A 17,914-nucleotide genomic window follows, 5' to 3' on the forward strand; every position below is an offset into this window, starting at 1 on the left:
GAAAACCTTAAAAAACTTGCTTCTATGCTCCCGGTACTACCTAGTAGGCATGAAGATAACTTTCAAAGAAAACCGGACAGACATTACTTAAAGTTTAGCGTCAAATCAATATTAAATACACGGAGGAGTTCTCAGTTTGCTTTCATTCCACATTATAATGAAACTAATTAAGCTGAACTTTCTCCTGAAACATAAGTTGTACCAAATATTCATTTCAGAAGCGCTGATACTGGTATCTCAAAAGCTAACATGCTTCTCCAGACCTCAAAGCCACTAAGAAGAAATATGCTTTCCCCCAGGTTTGCTGCTGCCTCCCGCAGAGCAGCCGCTCCGTGAGCGTGCTGCAAGGCCATCTGCACCGGGAGCGAGGGGCCTCTGGGGCCCAAGCCCCACGGGCACGGCCAGGCTGTGAGAAGGCAGCGGCACAAAAGCAGAAAGCTCTCCACTGGAAAGCCGGCAAGCCGGCTTTGAACCTCTTGGAAGATTTGTTGAGAAATGTTCGAAGAAGCACTTTAAAGGACTGAATCGGGCTGCCTCGTTCCATACCCAGTGGGCATTTGCGCACATCACAGAGCCAACGCATGATGTGACAGCAGAATACAACTACTGTCATATACATCCAGGAGACGCCAGGAACCACGCTGGCATGCGTGGATTTGGGGAGCGAGATGTGTGTTTAGCTCGCAGAAGCATTACAGTGGCTGACTTTCAAGGACAGCAAATGTTCCTGCTGAAATCATCAAAACCACAGGGGAATACTTTTAAAAAAAATGATAAATTTGTTCTAGAATGAGCAAGTTTTCACCCTAAACTGACAAGCGCTGGCACGTGGGCAAACCCAACAGCTGCCGGGGGGCCCGGTCCAGACTGGTGCTCGCAGCCTGCGGGCTGGGCGGGGAGAGGCCGTTCCCCCCGCCGGCGGACAGGCACGGGCTGGGCTCGCAACGCGCCCTCTCCGCACCTCCTTCCCAGCCTTTCGCTATGGCAGGCGCTGGAAGCCTTTGGACTTGATCGCCAGGGGCCAGCAGCCGCAACAAACGAGGAGCGCCGCCGCTCAGCCCCTCGGCAAAGTCAAGTTCACCGCACGGCCGACCCCGAGGCCGCGGCTGGGCGCCCCTGGGCGGCGCCGCTGCCCGGGGAGCGCTGCCGCCAGCTCAGGCCACGCCAACGGCCGCCAACGGCCGCGCGCCCTCTGCGCCGCGGGGCGGGAGGCGGCGGGCGCGCGCGCGGCGAGGGGCGGGGGCGGGGGGCGAGCGGCGCGGGCGCGCGCGCACTACCCGGCATGCAGCGGGCGGCGGGTTCGCACCAAGATGGCAGCGCCTCTGGATGAGTACGAGAAAGAAGCGGGTTGCGTCCCCATCCTGCACCCGGAGGTGAGGCCCGGCCGCGGCGGGCGGCGGCGCCGCAGCGAGCCCGGCGGGGCGGGGGAGGCGGGCGGAGGGCGGGAGGCGCCGCCGCTCCCAGTCTGGGCGCGCGCCGCGGCGGCGGCCCGGCGTGGGCAGGGCCGCGGGGAGGCGGCGGCCGCGGGCGGGGGGTCTCGCCGCCCCCGGACTGGGGCAGGGGGGAGGCCGGCGGCGGGGCCCTGCCGCCCCCGGGCGGCCGCTCGGGCTCCGCGGGCGGCAGCGGCGTCGCCGCGCAGCATCGCTCGGTGCCCGGCGGCGCTGGGCGCCCGCCCCCGCTGCCCGGCGGGGGGGACGCGGGCGGCCTGCTGCGGTCTCCCGGCCCTGGTCGGCGGCTTGGGCCTGGTCCCGGCCCCGCGGCGTCCTGGGCTGTGTTCTGGAAACGAGCGGTCTGTCTTTCCCGGCGTATTGGCCAGGCGGTGGGAGGAATATTTGCAGATAACGTGTAGAGGTCATTTTATGTCCTATTTTTACTCTTCTTGTCAGCTTTTTTTCCCTCCCCTCTGTGACAACAGCCAGCGAACATGCTTTGGGAATAATGTGATTGTTTGGAAGGGTATTATAAACAGCTCAGAAAACCTATTACGTGCGGACTTCTCACCCACCTGATACATTAAGGATTGTAAGAATTGATTTTTTTTTTTCAGCCTACAAAAAAGATTAATGCATGTGGCAGGCTCCAGTTTTCTTACTTAACAGATGGCACTTCTTTTCCTTAAACAACATCTTAAAGACACTTTTAGTTTTCTTGATGACTGAAGAGGCTGTATAGGCTATATGTGATTGTGTATCCTACCCACTCTTCTCTACCTCTCCCAACTGTGCTCGACTGAGACTTTAAAATAGAGCCATCTGTTCTGAAGGTTAAGCAGCAAAGTATACACCCCAAACAGTGATTCCTTAAGTGAGGTGCAAAGGAGGATGCTACATGCTGCTTTAAAGTAATGGGGAAAGTGCCCTCATTTGCACTGTCTGATGTTTTCAGCTCTGTGTTTCACTGAAGTTTTCAATAGAGGTCCAGGCTATGTCTGATATTATTATTATTCTTTGAAAGGAAATGTTCTTAACTTGTTGGAATTTTAGATGGGCAATCTGGAACAATAAAATAGAATTAAAAAAATGTGCAGACTGCTAGGAAACCATTGTCATTTAAAGATTGAAGATGAGTACTCGTTAACTTTTTGAGTAATTACTATTTAGCAAACAGAAATGTAATTTCATCTTAAATTGATTTTCACTAGTTAGGCAGTAGTCTGGTGGAACTTGATACTTTTCCCTTTGTATATAAAGTTGAGCATTTATAAAAAGATGGAGGAGGAAGTGAATATATTATATACCAACTTCAATCTCTTAATATGCAATAAGTATTAGTAGTCCAATATTGTGTTCTTTAAAATCTGATTCAGCTGGAAATGCTGTGTATCTGACTATCCATTATTAGCTCTGCAGTTGCGTGGAATTCAGTGGGTGTTACCTGGGTCCTTAGAATCCCTTTTATAAGCTTTGAAAGAGAAGGATGTTCTTAATGTTTGTAGTGCGACTAGCTGTTAAAAGAGGGGTTTCTGGAAGTTGTGTGTGTGTGTGGGGGGAGTGTTTGTTTTAAAGCTTGAGGATCCTGTGCCATAGCAGAACTCTGTCCACAGCGCTGTCATCACAGGACCTGCCCACTGAACAATATAGTGCCGCAGAGTTCAGTGATTTTTGGAGGTCAGGGACCTTAATTCTTGTTGGTCTCTGCTTTTTAGGGAAGTAGCACCATATTCTTGTGTAAGTACTGAAGTTGCTGCATATAATCAGTTCTTACTCATGTATACATATAAAGTTGATGGTTTGTTTGTTTTTTTTTCTAATAGAATTGGACTGCCATAATCTTTCCTGGTTTTATCACATTTCCTTTTGCCATTATCTCCATGTTATAACGCTTTTTCAGATTTTTTTTGTGTGTCTTTTTAATTCTTAGTTTCTTACTGTCTTTTTGTTTTGGCTTATTTGTGTTACTTTCAAAGTTTGCTTGGGGGAGTTTTGAGGAGGGAGGTTTTTGTTTTTGTATGGGCTCTTTGGCTTTGCGTTTTGCCATGTGTTTTACCTCTTTGCAAAATACCATAAGCTATTGAACACTATCTGTGTTAATGTTGTAGGAAAGATGGTTTTAGAAATAGTGAGAAATTACTTAAATAGTGAAGTGATGAGAAAAATTTTTGTTTTCTTGTGAAGTGCTTAGCTGAAGCAATTGATTCAAATAATTTTGATAAGGAGAGAGGTAAAAAGCAATGATGGAAATATGGACTCTACAGTATTGATGGTAGAACTGCTTTTGGTGGTGCTTGAGTGGTATCTTGTGGACTGAGTTCTTGGACCTCCCTCTCTTCCACTATAAAAACAAGCCTAATTTATATAATTTCAGTTCAAAGGTTATTTATTCTTTCCTAGTATTGCAAGTTCAGCTAAGCATGACTATGTAGATCCCACTGTATTTTTCTGTTTCTACACCAGCAATGACAGAATGCTTAGTCTTATAGGAGTTTTGAAATAGAGTATGTGCCTGAAGAGTATACATTGTTTACAGTTTTTTTAGAGGGCACAAGCAGGATGTGCTTTTTGTTTGTGTAAGTATTAGGCATTGCTACAAGACTGATGGCGCAACAGCAAAGTGCATAAACAGGGAAGTCCAATAAATAATGTCTATTTCTCATTGTATGAGCATTGTATGATCTAGCATATGATAAATGAATTGAGAACTGCTGGATAACTGATGCATCTCAGAAGTAGTTGCTAGAGGGAATTATTGCTCAAAGCTTACAGGAGTGCATCTACTAGACCAAAACCCGTTAGACTCTTTCATGAATGGTTTGGAAGTAATTGCAAAATTGTCACTAATAAAACTTGCAAATGAAGAAGGCGGGTAGATAGTAAACAGTGAGGACAGAACTACACAAAACTGCCTAGCTCTCATGTTATATTTTGCTAGTAAAATAAAAGTTCACTTTAGTGCAGCCATAATCAAATTAATGCATTGAAAATAAGAAGCGTGGCATGGGATTGCATCCTGAAACTTATTGACTGGTAGGATATTGATAGGAATGAGCAGTTCAGCAGAAGTTCCCAGTATAATGCTTTGCTTAAAAAAAGGTGTAATATGTTATTTGAGTATTTTTTTTTTTTTTAAGTGAGTTAGTGTATAGGAGCAAGGAGATGATTTTTTTTGCCTGAGTATGTGGCAGTACTGACAGTGAAGCCCTGCATTCAGGTTCTGAGTCTTTAAAAGTCATGTTAAAGACTGGAGAGTGTGGAAAGAAGTTAAATGGTTGTAATAATGCCTTATGGCAAAAAGTTAAAGAGCTCAGTCTGCTCACAGTACTAAAAATAGTAAGAAGTGACTTTTTTGCAGCATGTAAGTACTTCCTTACTGAGAAGGGGTTCTTTAATCAGAAGATACTTAACAAGATCCAGTTGCTGGAAAGTGAAGCCAGATGGGATCAAATTAAAAGGCACAAGCTGTAAACAGTGAGGGTGAGTAATCACTATAACAAAATAAGAAGGGAAACAGTGGATTATCCATCTCTTGATGTTTTCAGCTTGAGCTTGGATGTCTTTTTGGAGGCTAAACCCAAGCTTTTGAATCCCAAATAGAGGTAACTGGATGATGATTAAAATCCATGAATACAGAACAGCTCAGACTACATTAGGATGGCTGACTCTGATTTTTGTGAGTGACATACCGCTGCTTTTACGTACATGAAATCATCAGCGTGTTTATGATGTGTGTGGAGGCCCAAAGAGAGGAGGTCCTCTGGGTGTAGATCCCAGGGTGAAGATGGCATCAGTTGCCCTGCAGTCTGATAGCTCCCTTGGAAGAGACAGGATGTGTATGCAAGGCACCCCGAGATAGCGCGGGAACTCTGGTCTGAGCAGTCTCTGCTGGTTTCCTTCTCCCTGCTAAGTTAAGCTTACCTAGTGGCACAACTCTGCTTCCATTTATACAGTGTGGTCCTAGTGTGGGAATGCTACTCAGTGTTTGTGCTTGCCATCTTTGGACTAGATGATTTTAATAGTCCTTCTGACCTTAAACTCCTTAAATTTTCTCGGCAGAGGTTTTTGATAAAAGTCTCTGAATATTTTGTAGTAGGCGATGATAGGTTTGGTTATTTAATTTTGAAATTCAAGAGTTATGGGGGGATCTTTAGGAAATGGATTTTGTTTCTAGTATTCCTTTTTTTATTTGTTTGAAAATATTCCTGGCGTGTGACATTGCCTGAACTGCTGAAGGTATTTCAACTATCCAGGGCTGCGTTTGTTCCTAAAGAACTATTACTGGGAAGAAAGCTTTGTTTTATACTGTTATGAAATGTATACTCCAGTGTTGTTAGGTTGTTGACTATGTTTGAGAGATGGAAATATTGATTATTACAAATACTTTGTGGCATTAGAAAAGTCTTAGTATGGAAGTTGATTTGGCTTACTCTGAAGTCAGAAAAAAGTCTTCCAGTGAAATTGGAAGAAAATGCTAAGAGTCATGGGCTGTGACTTGTCCCAGCTGGAAGCCTTTGTTTTATCTATGGTTTCCTCTCCCTGTGGTACAATATGTAACTACCTATGGAGTTAGAAGCGTGGTATCTCCTTGTATACCTTTGGTGGTGGTGTGAAGAAAACAGGTAAACTTATTGTAGATAGCTTTGAGTCTAATTCATTATGTTTTAAAATGTCAGTGAAAGAAAGTGAGTGGCCTGATCTTAGTCTGACTTTACTCCCCATGGAGTTCTGTTGACATCATTGAGTCTGTGTAGGCATGCAGATTGTTCTCGTTCTTCCTGTAAAGGTATGGAATTTATTTTGTAGTTTATTCAGGGTCACTCCAGCAACTAAGCGTACAGTTGTGATCTCATTCCAAGCCTGATTATTTTTTATCCTGTTACTTAAAAAGGAAGATGGAGCTATGATGTCTCAGAGAAATTCTCATGCTTGTGAATTAGAGTTAATATTGAGAATTGAGTTCTGTTTCAAATACAATGGTTAGCTTCATGGGTTATGAGGCCGGAGGGAACTGCAGATCTAATCTGACCTTCTGTATATCACACAGGCATGGAGTTTAGTTCATGAACTAGTCCTTTTTGTATCAGGGCATTTCTTCTAGAGATGCATCCAATAAAAAAGAAAATAAGCTAAATCCTACAGTAATGGATCATACTGTATAGCTGGGCAAGCTACCCCAAAAGCTACTCTGTTCAAGACTTGCACCTATTTCTAGTATGGATTTAATTTCAGTTTTCCAGTCATTGTATCTTGAGATTTTAACTTACTTAACTTACATATTTCTGTATGTATTGGTGTGTATGTATATATATTTGGTATGTTGACTAGTGTCAGATCCCTATGTTGGTGCTATGGCCTGTAGTCATATTTTAATAGACTAAATAGATTGAACCTCGTGTGTCTCGTTAAGACATGTTTTTCTTGTTCTGTGTTTTCATGGGTTTGCTCTGAGTACAACATCTATCATAACTGTGAAGTCAAGATCAGAACATTATTCCAGTTGTAGTCACACCAGTGCCAGTTGCAGGCAATAAAATAAATTCCATGTTGTTACTCAATATTCCCTGTATGCATATACCAAGAATTGTACTGGTCATCTTCAGAGCTATATCACTTTGGAAGCTTGTGGGAGATAATTATCCTTATCCAGGTCTCTTCAGTGCTTTCTGGATAGCTTCCTCTCTAGGTCTTTGTTTTAGATATGACTTTGCCTTTCATGTTTAAGAATCATTATGCTGGCTTGTCCCAAGATCTGGAAGTGATACAAGCTATACTGTATAGATTATATATCTAGAAATAGATTATTTATGACTTTTTTTTTCTGACTATAAAACTAATCTATAATTACTGTTTCCTCCTAGGCTGCAGACAACTACACAGTAGCGTGGGGTCAAATACAAGCTTTGTAGGATTCTGAGTGCCGTCTCAATAGTATTCTCATATTGACAGTCCACTGAGAATTTAGAAAATGTGAACTGCTGAAAAGACAAGCAAAAGGAGATATTTCAGCTAGCACAGTTAAAGACAATATGTGTAATAGTCACAAAATCAACCATAATAAAATTTGTTCATCACTAACTTTTAATACGTGAAGGTACACTAATAAGAAAGTTAACGCGGTCTGGCTTCTTAATCAGAATGCCAAAAAATACTAACACAAACACTTTGAATGTTAACTCTGTTTAACTAGCACTACTCCTTTACTAAGCAAAAGTGCTGGGTTTATTTTTCTATGAAGTCATGCTACTTAGCATTATTAGTATCTTCTTTTTTATTAATTCTGTACCAAACTTAGACAGGTGAATAATAATTTAAAATAGTAACCCATGTTAGCTTTTATCCAGACCATTCTCCAGGCTTAATGAAAATCTAAAAATTAAATCTGTTGCATGGCATGGCTGACTTAAACTTTTTAAAAATACAGGTCATTTAATAGGAGTTATTAGGCTAGAAAGCATTTAATCATGGCAACAGGATATAATTTAAACTATCTGGCTTTTTCTCAGCTGTTTTTGTTCTGTACTTATTGAATGCTTTCAGATTTTGCATTTTATTGATGGTTCTGCCATTCTCATGTCGTAATAGACAAAAGCTACCAGGATTTCTTTTGTTCTTAGTGCACTGTTTGCCCTTCTAGGGATGTTCTTGTCCTTTTGCTTGCCTTTGAATTTTCCCTGTTTCTCTAATTTGTCACATTCATTGCCTTTCTCTTGTGTGCTTTTTGTTTGTTTGTTTAGCAGTTGCTTTCAATTCTGTCATAAACCAGACTGTGTTTCAGCCCTTCAGACTTTTTCTCCATAGATGCCCAAGATGTCACAGTGTTACTATTAAAACATTTTAAAACAGTTTTCAATTATTTACAGTTTTTCTCCTACATATTTTCCTCTAATTTGGGTAGTAATTATTTTTTAACTTGGAGGCAGGGCCTCTTAAAGCACCAGTGATAAATGTCTGGTTTGACCTACATTTTGTATTTACTTAGACTTGTTGAACACAGACTTTCACTCAGATTTCACAGTATTTTAGTCTTTCAACATTACTTGTTTCATTGTGTTTATCTGTTTGCTCAGGAAGATTATATGACATAAAAATATGAAATGGGTTATGTTTTAACTTTGCAGAAGTTAGTTTAAGGGTATAAAGAGAAAAATATTTAAGTTTGTTGTAAATATTTGAAAACTGGATAATAATTGTCATTGATACCGATATGTTTAGATGGGAGCAACCTCAGTAATTGATATTTCAGCATTCACACTGTCCTTTGCTGCTTTCCAGAGACAAGAGGTAAGGATTTGACTTTCATAACATCCCTTTAGTTGTACATTTCTCTCTCAAGTCTTTTCCAGATGAGACTGCAAATGAATGGAAAGTCAAAAGCTTATCTAAATTCAGAGGGAATCTGTGACTGAACCCTCAGACGTGTTATGCCCACTATGCAATTTAACATTAGACTACAGTTTATCTTTTGTGGTTCTGAAACTCAGCAGTTCCTTCCTACGCTTCCTAGGATGCATGCCCTGAGATCTTTAAACATGTGTCCTTGACCCTCTGTGCAAGAGGAGAGGTATCAAAACCAGAGAGTAGTGGGATGAAGGTGACCCAACAAGGAGGGACTGCAGTAGAAAGCAAGAGAGGACATCAGAGAGAGATCAGAAAGTACTTGTATTGCCAGCTTTTAAAGGATGTGGTTTCATGACTGAGCTTCAGCTGATCTAAAACAATGGTGAGACCCAAACAGTCCTTTACCCTCGCCCAGTGGCTCAACTGTGATTCTTCCTTTTTTCTGCATCAGTCGGTGAGCTGATCTGAGTGAAGCCATTGCTGTGTTTGTGTGAGAACTGATGAGAGGCAGTGGGGAAGGTGCAGCTGGGACCGAGAGCATGACCACCCCTTCTGACGGCAGGACAGTTTTAGCTCGACTTAGGCTGATCGTGAGACCTGTCTTTGAACACTTCTGGCCACCCTGATACTCATTTGATCCCAGGATAAGCCAGTTCAAGGAAGTAAACCAGGAGAAAACTAATCCTTTACTGAGGAATGTGAATAACTTTCTGCCTGTTAGTTCCCTAAACTTACTCATTGTAGGATCAGATGAGTTAAAATACTGACACAAGGCAGGGGCTGAGGTGGTGTGACCAATGCAGGATGTGAGGAGTGGAATAGATTGGACTGCTTCTCTTAAATGGCAGGCCATAGATTTACTGAGTTGTCTTGTACATGCCAAAAAATTAACTATCAGCAGGGCTAGAAGTGACTTTCACCTGCTCCGACTAGTAAGTGCATGAACCAGTCTATCTTTTTAAGTGGGAGCGAGTTTGTTTAGCTGAATGCTGAGCTGAAGTTCCATTTGCTGCTTGGAGGTTGTTGGGAATGCTGAACTGAAACTATTCCATGAGGGCTTGCTCAATTCATACTTTCTTTTTGTGTATGCTAAGGATCAATGGGTCCATGATTAGACTCTGATACTTGTTCTATACTGTGTGTTTGACTGTGCTTATTTAATTTTTTAACTGTTTCTCTGAGACAAGTTAGCTATAAATTCACTGAACAGCATAATTAACGTTTGATGTGTGTGTCTTGGCAAGTACTTGTTGACTGAGGCAGAACCTTCAGCATGCTATGTTTGTTTTTTAGAAGTATGTGGTGTTACCATACTGTAAAGCTGAACTAAGAACATTCATCTCTGAAAATTAATTTTCAGAATTTCCTTGTCTGGGAATTTTAAAAAGTTTGTTTCAACAAGCAGTTGAGCATCAAGATTCAGCTGTATACATATTCAATTACATTTATGAAATTTAGCACTTTGAAAGTAGCAAAATGAATGATTGGTTTTAAGTTACCCTCATGATGACTGACGACTAGTGCTGGTGCTCTCAGCAATTTTTTGATGTTAAATGAAAGCTCCACAAAGCTCTGTTTTATTTTTTTTGAAATACTTACTGAGATTATGGATGAAAACACAATGCGAAACTGCTTGAAAAGAAAGCTGAAAAAGATGTATGTAGATGTTAATATAAGTTACTAACTAAAACAAAACGTGCAGATATTTACCTATGCTGGGGGGGGAGTAACCCTCATGTTTTCAAGAAACAAGCAATAAGAATTTTAATCAGAAAAATTGCCCATTTAATAACTACAAATAATTACTACTTAAAAAGCACAATCTCAAAGACAGTTATGCAACTAGTATGAAAATAGGTGTATAATCCAGGGTAGTTTTTTGTTTTCTAAAAGTTGTCAAATTGGTATGCACTTATGAGAAGTTTTAGGTTACTTGGAAGAAGTTCTGTAAGTGCATAAATATAATGAAGATCTAGAAAACAGTTTCGAAGAATTAAGTTTGAGAGGAGGATTTCAGCATGCTTATGTGGTGCTTGGCTAAACTTGACAAACCTTCTTTGGTGTCAGCATTTCTGATCATCTTTACTGAAAAGTTTTGTTACTGCTGTCACTAAGAAAAATGATCATTTAGAATGGAATGTGTGGTCCATTTAATATTTTCTAGTACTCAGCAGGTGTATCTTGCTGGTTTTGCTTTTTATTCACACTCCCAGGAGACAAACTGAAAATTTTACTATATTTTAACAGTTTTCTGTCTAGCGTATTTTCACCACTGGCTTTTATTGTTGACTAGTACGGTTTTCATACCCTGAGACCTTTATTGTAGAAGCTTCTGCTGGTAAATGACAAAGACTGGTTTTATTTTAATAACTTTAACAGAGGATACTTTTATATGAAATATGCTCATCTGAAAAGGGACTGACAAAGTAAATAAAGGCACAAATAGAAAATACGACAGAACGTAGGGGATTTGTGTGCTATTTAAATAATTCTTTAAATCAGTAAATAACATGATTAAGTACTTGCATTTTTCTTAATTTGCCTATTGACATACCACATTTATATAGCATAAATTCGTATTTACTGTTTCTAAATACTTAATCTTTCACCTTTATGTACAGAAACTAGGGTGAGAAGTGAACTTTAAACCATAGTATTTTAAGCTTTACTTTTCTTAAGCTTTACAAATGCTAGTGAATACATCTGTCTTTCATACTTGTTGGTGACACTGCACATGCAAATGTGAGGCAAACTGGAAAGTCTTCTTATGAAGCTATTACTTACTAAAATATTATCTTTCAACTTAGAGCCATTGACGTGAGTGACTAGAAAGCAGTCAGTTGGTTATGGACACTTGCTTTGAACAAACAAAACTTGCTCTTTACCAGCTGCACCTTAAACCACATGATCTCTGACCTCCATGTACAGTGGTGGGATTAAAGGCTCTCTCTGAGCATCTCTTTCCCATTGTTACATAAAAATTATGTCTGCACTGGAGAGTATTCAGGTTTATTCACTTTGCATGATGGCTGACTTTTTTGCGGCTGAAACTTTATATCAGTGAAATAATTACTTTATCATGCTTGAAATAGAATTTCAGATTTTTTTTTTCAATTTTTCTTCTTTTTAAAGAATGCCATTGTCAACTTAAACTGTAACTTGCTTTGAAAAAGAATCAAAATATTATTTCGGGTACTGAATTTCTCCCATGGTGTTTTAATTCTGTAATTAACTTCTTGGAGGATTTTCATAAATTTATCTTCCTTTCTGTGAGTACATCAAGGATCCATGCAAATAGGACCAAAAAAAGGGGGAGGAAGGTAGAACAGACTACTCACAAAATACTGTCAAATGTGAAAAATGAAAAACAATGACAGTTAACAATGGAGGGAAGGGTTTTTTTGTCATGTCATATTCATTTTGTGTAATTTAATGCTGTACTAGGGGGAAGGGAGAATCTCCAAATAAATTGCATGTTCAAGTAAAATAACAATCTGATAGTATGTATTTGCAAGCCAAACGTTGAACTGTTTCCTTTTTTTTTTTTTTTTGCTGTTTTTTTTGGATAGATAAAATGACCAGTTAAAATTCAAGTGAAAGTGATGTCACACCACCTTTGTGCTTGGGAAATGTAATCTGGTTTAGACAGAAGTTTTCTAGCATTTGTTAACTAAACAGAAGATGTATATGTGTGGTCCTGTTAAGCCAATCTAACAGCTCATAGTTGCTGAAGGCTCTGACTCCTGGAGCTGATAAATCTGTGCTGCCCCGTAGAATTTTTCTTTTGTCTGGCTAGGATATCTTTGTGCGAGTATGGGGCAGATCAGGACTGCTCTCACTTGATGACAATGAGCTGTTGGTCGAATTAGCTGTTATTGGCTGTATCCTGTGGTTTTTCTGTTCTTTCTATGTAAGAAAAAGCTACTCTTCCCATGCCTATAAAGAAAAAAAAATGTGGTGGTGTTTAAAATGATGACATGATTGCTTTAGTCTCTGTTCATGTGACTTCCTCTGTTGCAGAGGTGGGTGGCAATAGTTACAAGGGGGTAGGGACAAGAAAGGAAGTTCTTGCAGATTTTGAAGAACTTCCTTTAAAAAAGTTAAATACCTGCAATAGCTTTTTTAGCAGTGTAGTTAATTGATTTGTTTTGTACTCATTCCATGAGTCTTTCTATTAATGCTAGTCCATGAATGGCTTGTGTATGATGTGTATATGGCATATATGTAATACACAAATCAATGTAAACAAATTGATATATTCTTGCACTTTTCTTTTTAAAAGAGAGAGGAAAACCAAGAAAGCTTATTAAAAAGCATTGTATTCTAACAAGCAAAGAACAGAGCAAAAGGATGTACAGGTGTGAGGAGAAGAAATTCTTAAATATAAATGTGTTAGATGTAAAAAAAATTCTTATATATAAAGGTGTTAATATTAAAGAGGGTTGTTTTATTATTTAGTTCTGTGAAACAGCATGCTTAAAGACTGATATAAAGCATGGGGCAGCATGTTCCAGTCATGCCCGACTTTTATCACGATTCTTATTTCAGTATCTGGTTGCAATCATAATATTGAGAAGTTAAAAAAATACATAAAACAACTGCCTGAACATTATGATTTCCCCTGTTTTCATTAAAAGCCACAGGAAATAGAATATTTTATTAAAGATAATGCATGTATATTTCTGAATCTTTTATTGTAGACCTTATTAGTATTTTCATTTTAAGTGTCTGTTAATTAACTTGGTCAACATTCAGAATTTGCATCTCTGATCATGGTATCGCCTCCTTGCAGCAATATTGCGTAATGTTAAAGGAAAAGCAATTCTAGCCATCTGTTACTGTCCACCAGAGCCATGTGTAGCAGCTGTAAGCTGCAGTATTTTCTTCCCTTCCTTATGTCCGGGCAGGCATGTTGACCTATTCATATCCTCTTGCTATCTGTAATTGAGAATTATGAAATTGCTCTCACAGAATAATTCAGTCTTTGCCATCTTATTCTTTCATGCATAATTTCTCACATTTTTTCCATATAAATACTGTTCTCAGAATTCTCTTTGAAATTATTTCATTTTGGTTTTTGTTTATTGGAAAAGATATAAAGACTTGAATGCTGAAGGAGAAATAAGCATAGCTTTACTTGTGCATTTAGTTATGAGGAGAATTGATTGGGAACAGCAGTATTAGTGCTCTTTCTTGGAAGTTATACTTTTTCTCCACTGCCCTTTTTTATTTCTCATATTTTTCTTCATTTCCATTTATTCCATCTTACTAGTCCTGTTTTCCAAAGGTGGTTCCCTTTTCTCTTTTATCTAGTTGTCTTTTCTTTCCAAAATATTCTTTTTTGAGTCTTACTCTCCCTCCCCTTAGTTTTTTCTTATGCTGCATTATTTATACATGTGCGCAAAGACCTTGTCCTACTTGTTGGTAATGAGTAATGACAAACTAGTCACAGATGCATGTGAGTGATTAGGGCACTGTCAGAGGTGAGAAGCCAGCCTTGCTTTCTTTCCTAGCTGCTCAGAGTTTCCACGTGCAGGCACCTTTGGAAATCAAGTTTGATATGTAGATGGAATTTCTTTTCCTCTTGCCACCTTCCAAGCCAACCAGCTCTACCAGTTTCTAGAAAAAGCATCATTTTCTCCACCCTGTCAGCCTGCTGCCCTTGGGGTGTACAGTTCCATAAGGACCTGGCCAGATTAACACTTGGCAGCTGCCACAGTGTTTTTGCTCCCTTCTCTTTCCTTGCTTTCCCTCTGCCAATGGCTCTGGGGCTTGTCTTCTCACAGGAGAAACAGATTCAACTTGCTGTCCTGATAAAAGAATCTGTTTTTCTGTTCCTTGGGTTTGGAATTTTTATTTATTTATTTCCTCCCAACCGTCTCTCTAGTGAGTTGAGTTGGCTCCTGTAATCACAGAACTGGCTTTGAGGTGAGCAGTGGGAAGATGTAGCCACAAGCAGCAGGAGAGGGTGGCTAGAGAAACGACCTTTCCTTTTTAGCAATGGTAAACTATTTAATCAACTCAAGTCACCCTTGGAAATGGCTCCATAAAATAGGAAGGAGTGAGTGAGAGATTTAGTATTTGCAACCTGTTATTGTAAGTCAGTAAAATCAGGCCTTGTCCCTACTACCTTCTCTGTAGTTTTCCTGACTTTCACTGGGGCAGGAGGGAGAGAAAAGCGATTGTCAGTAGAGAGGTGTGTGTGTATATATATATATATATAGGTAGAGAGGTATGTGTGTGTGTGTGTGTGTATATATATATATATATATATATATATATAAAAAAAAGCTTGGATTTCAGTGAGTTTTTTTTCTCTTCTAATTAAGAATAGCTGTTAATGTTTTTAATGATGGATCATTTTAAAATTAAATTTCCTCAGAATAAATCATTTTCAGCATTAAAGGAAACTTATTTTAACACTGGAAAATTCTTGAAGCTATTTGTGAAGATGAGAAATCTTCTAGGCTCAAAATGTTATATCATTACTTTATCATGAGGCTATTTGAAGCTTTCTAAAAAAACCACCTTAGTAGTTTCAGGAACTTTAACTATTTTCATGAAAACTTGTGCGAGGGCAGGTGGTTTTTAGAGGATGTTCAACCATATTTTTTAGCTGGAAAAAAATTTCTTTTGTATTTATGTGAGAAAGTAAAAGACAAATGGTGACAATACAAAGGTTTTTTTGAAAGGCATGGAGATCATTAGCAATTACTATTTTTCACTTTTTTATAGTTATTCTTGTTTCTTCAATAATGATGGTAAGTGTTCTAGATCAGAATAGGATTTTTAAGCAGTGCTTTCTGTCCTGACAAGTTGGAGGAAATGATCTGTATTTTTGCGTGTTTTCATCTTCTGTTGCACTGCAGAAATAGATGCTATCCGAATGTCATGACTTGTGATTTCTTTTATCTTAGCTGCTGATGCAGAATGACTAACATACTGGGCAAACTCATGCCTGGTGTAACACCACTGTGATTGGTTGTAGCGGGGTGAACTGGACTTGCTGTTCCTGGATGTAGGCTGCTCTGTCCAGGGAGGGTAAGGTCGGCTTAGAGCTGTGCCTGCACGTAGATTATGGCTGCACTGAAGCCATTATCTTTGGCAATAATGCATGGAGAAAGATGGTGTTTAATATCCATTGTTTTTTAAATAGTGATCTTTTACATTACTATACTAAGCTTTTCTGCCGCCTTCTTTGGCCAATTTTATAAGTTTTCTAGTCTTAAAATTCTGTCATGGTGTTGTTTTAAGGAGTAATATCTCTTACGCATAGTTCTGAGCCTTGCTATGATTGCTCTTGTCTTTCTCAATTGCTCTGTTTCTGAACAGCTTCTTCTGAAAATATGATTATATTTGTTTTTACAGTCTGAAAAAGTTTTATTTCTCTCAAGTGTTATTGAGATCAGTGAGCTCTTTTTGCATGTGTTTTTGTACAGTTGTGCTAGAAAGCAGATCAGCTGTTAAATTATCACTACTAGATTGGCAAACCCTCACCTTTTGATACAAGGAGGATTCATAACTCTGTAGATAGCATCAGAATCACTGGATTAACATTTTGTATGTAAAAAGGTTACTTATACACCTTACAAATGGGATAGTGTAAGTATCGTGATTCCTCACATTGTCTTTTTTTTGTCCTGTGCTTCTTCCTGTGTTATATTCATATTATTATGACTCAAGAGGCCTAGCCTGAAAATCCCTGTATGGACAGGGTGATTGTCTAGCAGCGTCAGACCTAAAAATGTACTGTAAATGAAACATCCCATCTGTTAACATAGAATTACAAAGCAGTGGACTTGCGTGGATAAGTGTCTTTTTTTTTAGGCTTATTTATTTGGAAAATAGCGTAAATGTCTATGGAAGTCCTTTCAGTATATCCTTTGGATCGACCTATGTCACTCTAACGCATAGACTGTATCTGAAAGAGTTTTACACTGTGCATGGTAACTAAATAAGATGTTGAATGGTGTCAAATTCTTACTGTTTTATAGAGCAGGGCAAAGGTTTTCTTGTATTTTAAGTGTAGCTTTTCACAGAACTTGTAACAGATGAATATGTACAGGGATGCATAGGCTTTAGAAGAATTTTGGTGTCTATACAGGTCTTATTTACAAGACAATTGAAATCCTTGTGTATTTATGCTTTGCTTTTACCATTTTTCAAATGTCTGTCTTACTGCCAAGTTCTTGTTACAAACTCTATAATAGTTTGTTTATATTATTGCAGTCGTTGAGACAGTGTTCGCTTATCCTAATTGCATTTGCAGATCTTGTCTACAGTCAGGTTATATCTGCAATAAAGTAGTGTAGTCAAACAATTACCCATACATTTCTTCTGATTCTTACTTTCTAAATAACTACAGAAATAACCAGCAGAATTTGACTTCTGGGTAAATAGTTACAAAAGAAGAATTAGTTGCTCTTTTTTTCATTTGTGCAACAGATGCTTCAGAAAACAGTTGTTTAAAAAAATTTATATTGTAATATTGCAAATTATGGTTTTAAATTACAGACCCTTAAAGGACATGATATGAATTTCCTAGAGTGTCTTAAACTTTTGGGGTTGTGCTCTGTGTGGAGTGAAGTGAACTGTATTGATGGGACCAAATGCATATCTGGCATTGACCTAGGAATCCAAAAGTTACTTTGCGACCACAGTCATTAGGCACTCCCAATGCCAAGTATAAGTTATATCCCATAGCATGGCATTGCTAGCAGTCAACATGCTACTGTGAGCCAAAATGCAACCGTCAAGTTGCATAGGTAGTCCTGAATGTTAAAATGTTAAATCTTGACTTTGAGCTAAAGAATTTGTGTCCAGGCTACAAAGAATCGACCATGTTGGATGAGAATTCAAAGCCTTGATAGGCTTTTCTGGAATGTGTCTTAAATGATTTATTTTGAAAGGGAGCAGGAGTTGGATCTTCTTTTGAGGCAAATCTGAGGAGATCCTTTTTTCACAATAACCCAGTGGTTAGAAAACTACATCATACGAGATTGGAGGCTGAGGTCTTTATGCATCTTCCAGGATTTTAGGGATTGTTTTTAACTATTTTTAAATGTAAAATGGAAAATAAATTTGGCTCCTGTTTTCACTAATCAGGAAGCAGAGTTCATTCTTAGTTCATATTTTTCTTGAGT

At 39.1% G+C, this 17,914-nt stretch overlaps 1 protein-coding gene across 2 annotated transcripts in view; it reads left to right on the plus strand.

The window, feature by feature from the left end:
* Positions 1-1,222: 1,222 nt before the first annotated feature.
* The window catches only part of ZDHHC17 (zinc finger DHHC-type palmitoyltransferase 17), a 77,861-nt gene continuing 61,169 nt past the window's right edge, over positions 1,223-17,914 (plus strand). For both annotated transcript variants that reach the window (XM_064509338.1, XM_064509341.1), the window contains exon 1: positions 1,223-1,373. In XM_064509338.1, coding sequence (XP_064365408.1) covers positions 1,311-1,373 — 63 coding nt within the window. In that variant the 5' untranslated portion in view covers positions 1,223-1,310. The remainder of the gene's footprint in view (positions 1,374-17,914) is intronic.

The sequence above is a fragment of the Dromaius novaehollandiae genome, chromosome 1, assembly GCF_036370855.1.
Source record: "Dromaius novaehollandiae isolate bDroNov1 chromosome 1, bDroNov1.hap1, whole genome shotgun sequence".
NCBI lineage: Eukaryota > Metazoa > Chordata > Aves > Casuariiformes > Dromaiidae > Dromaius > Dromaius novaehollandiae.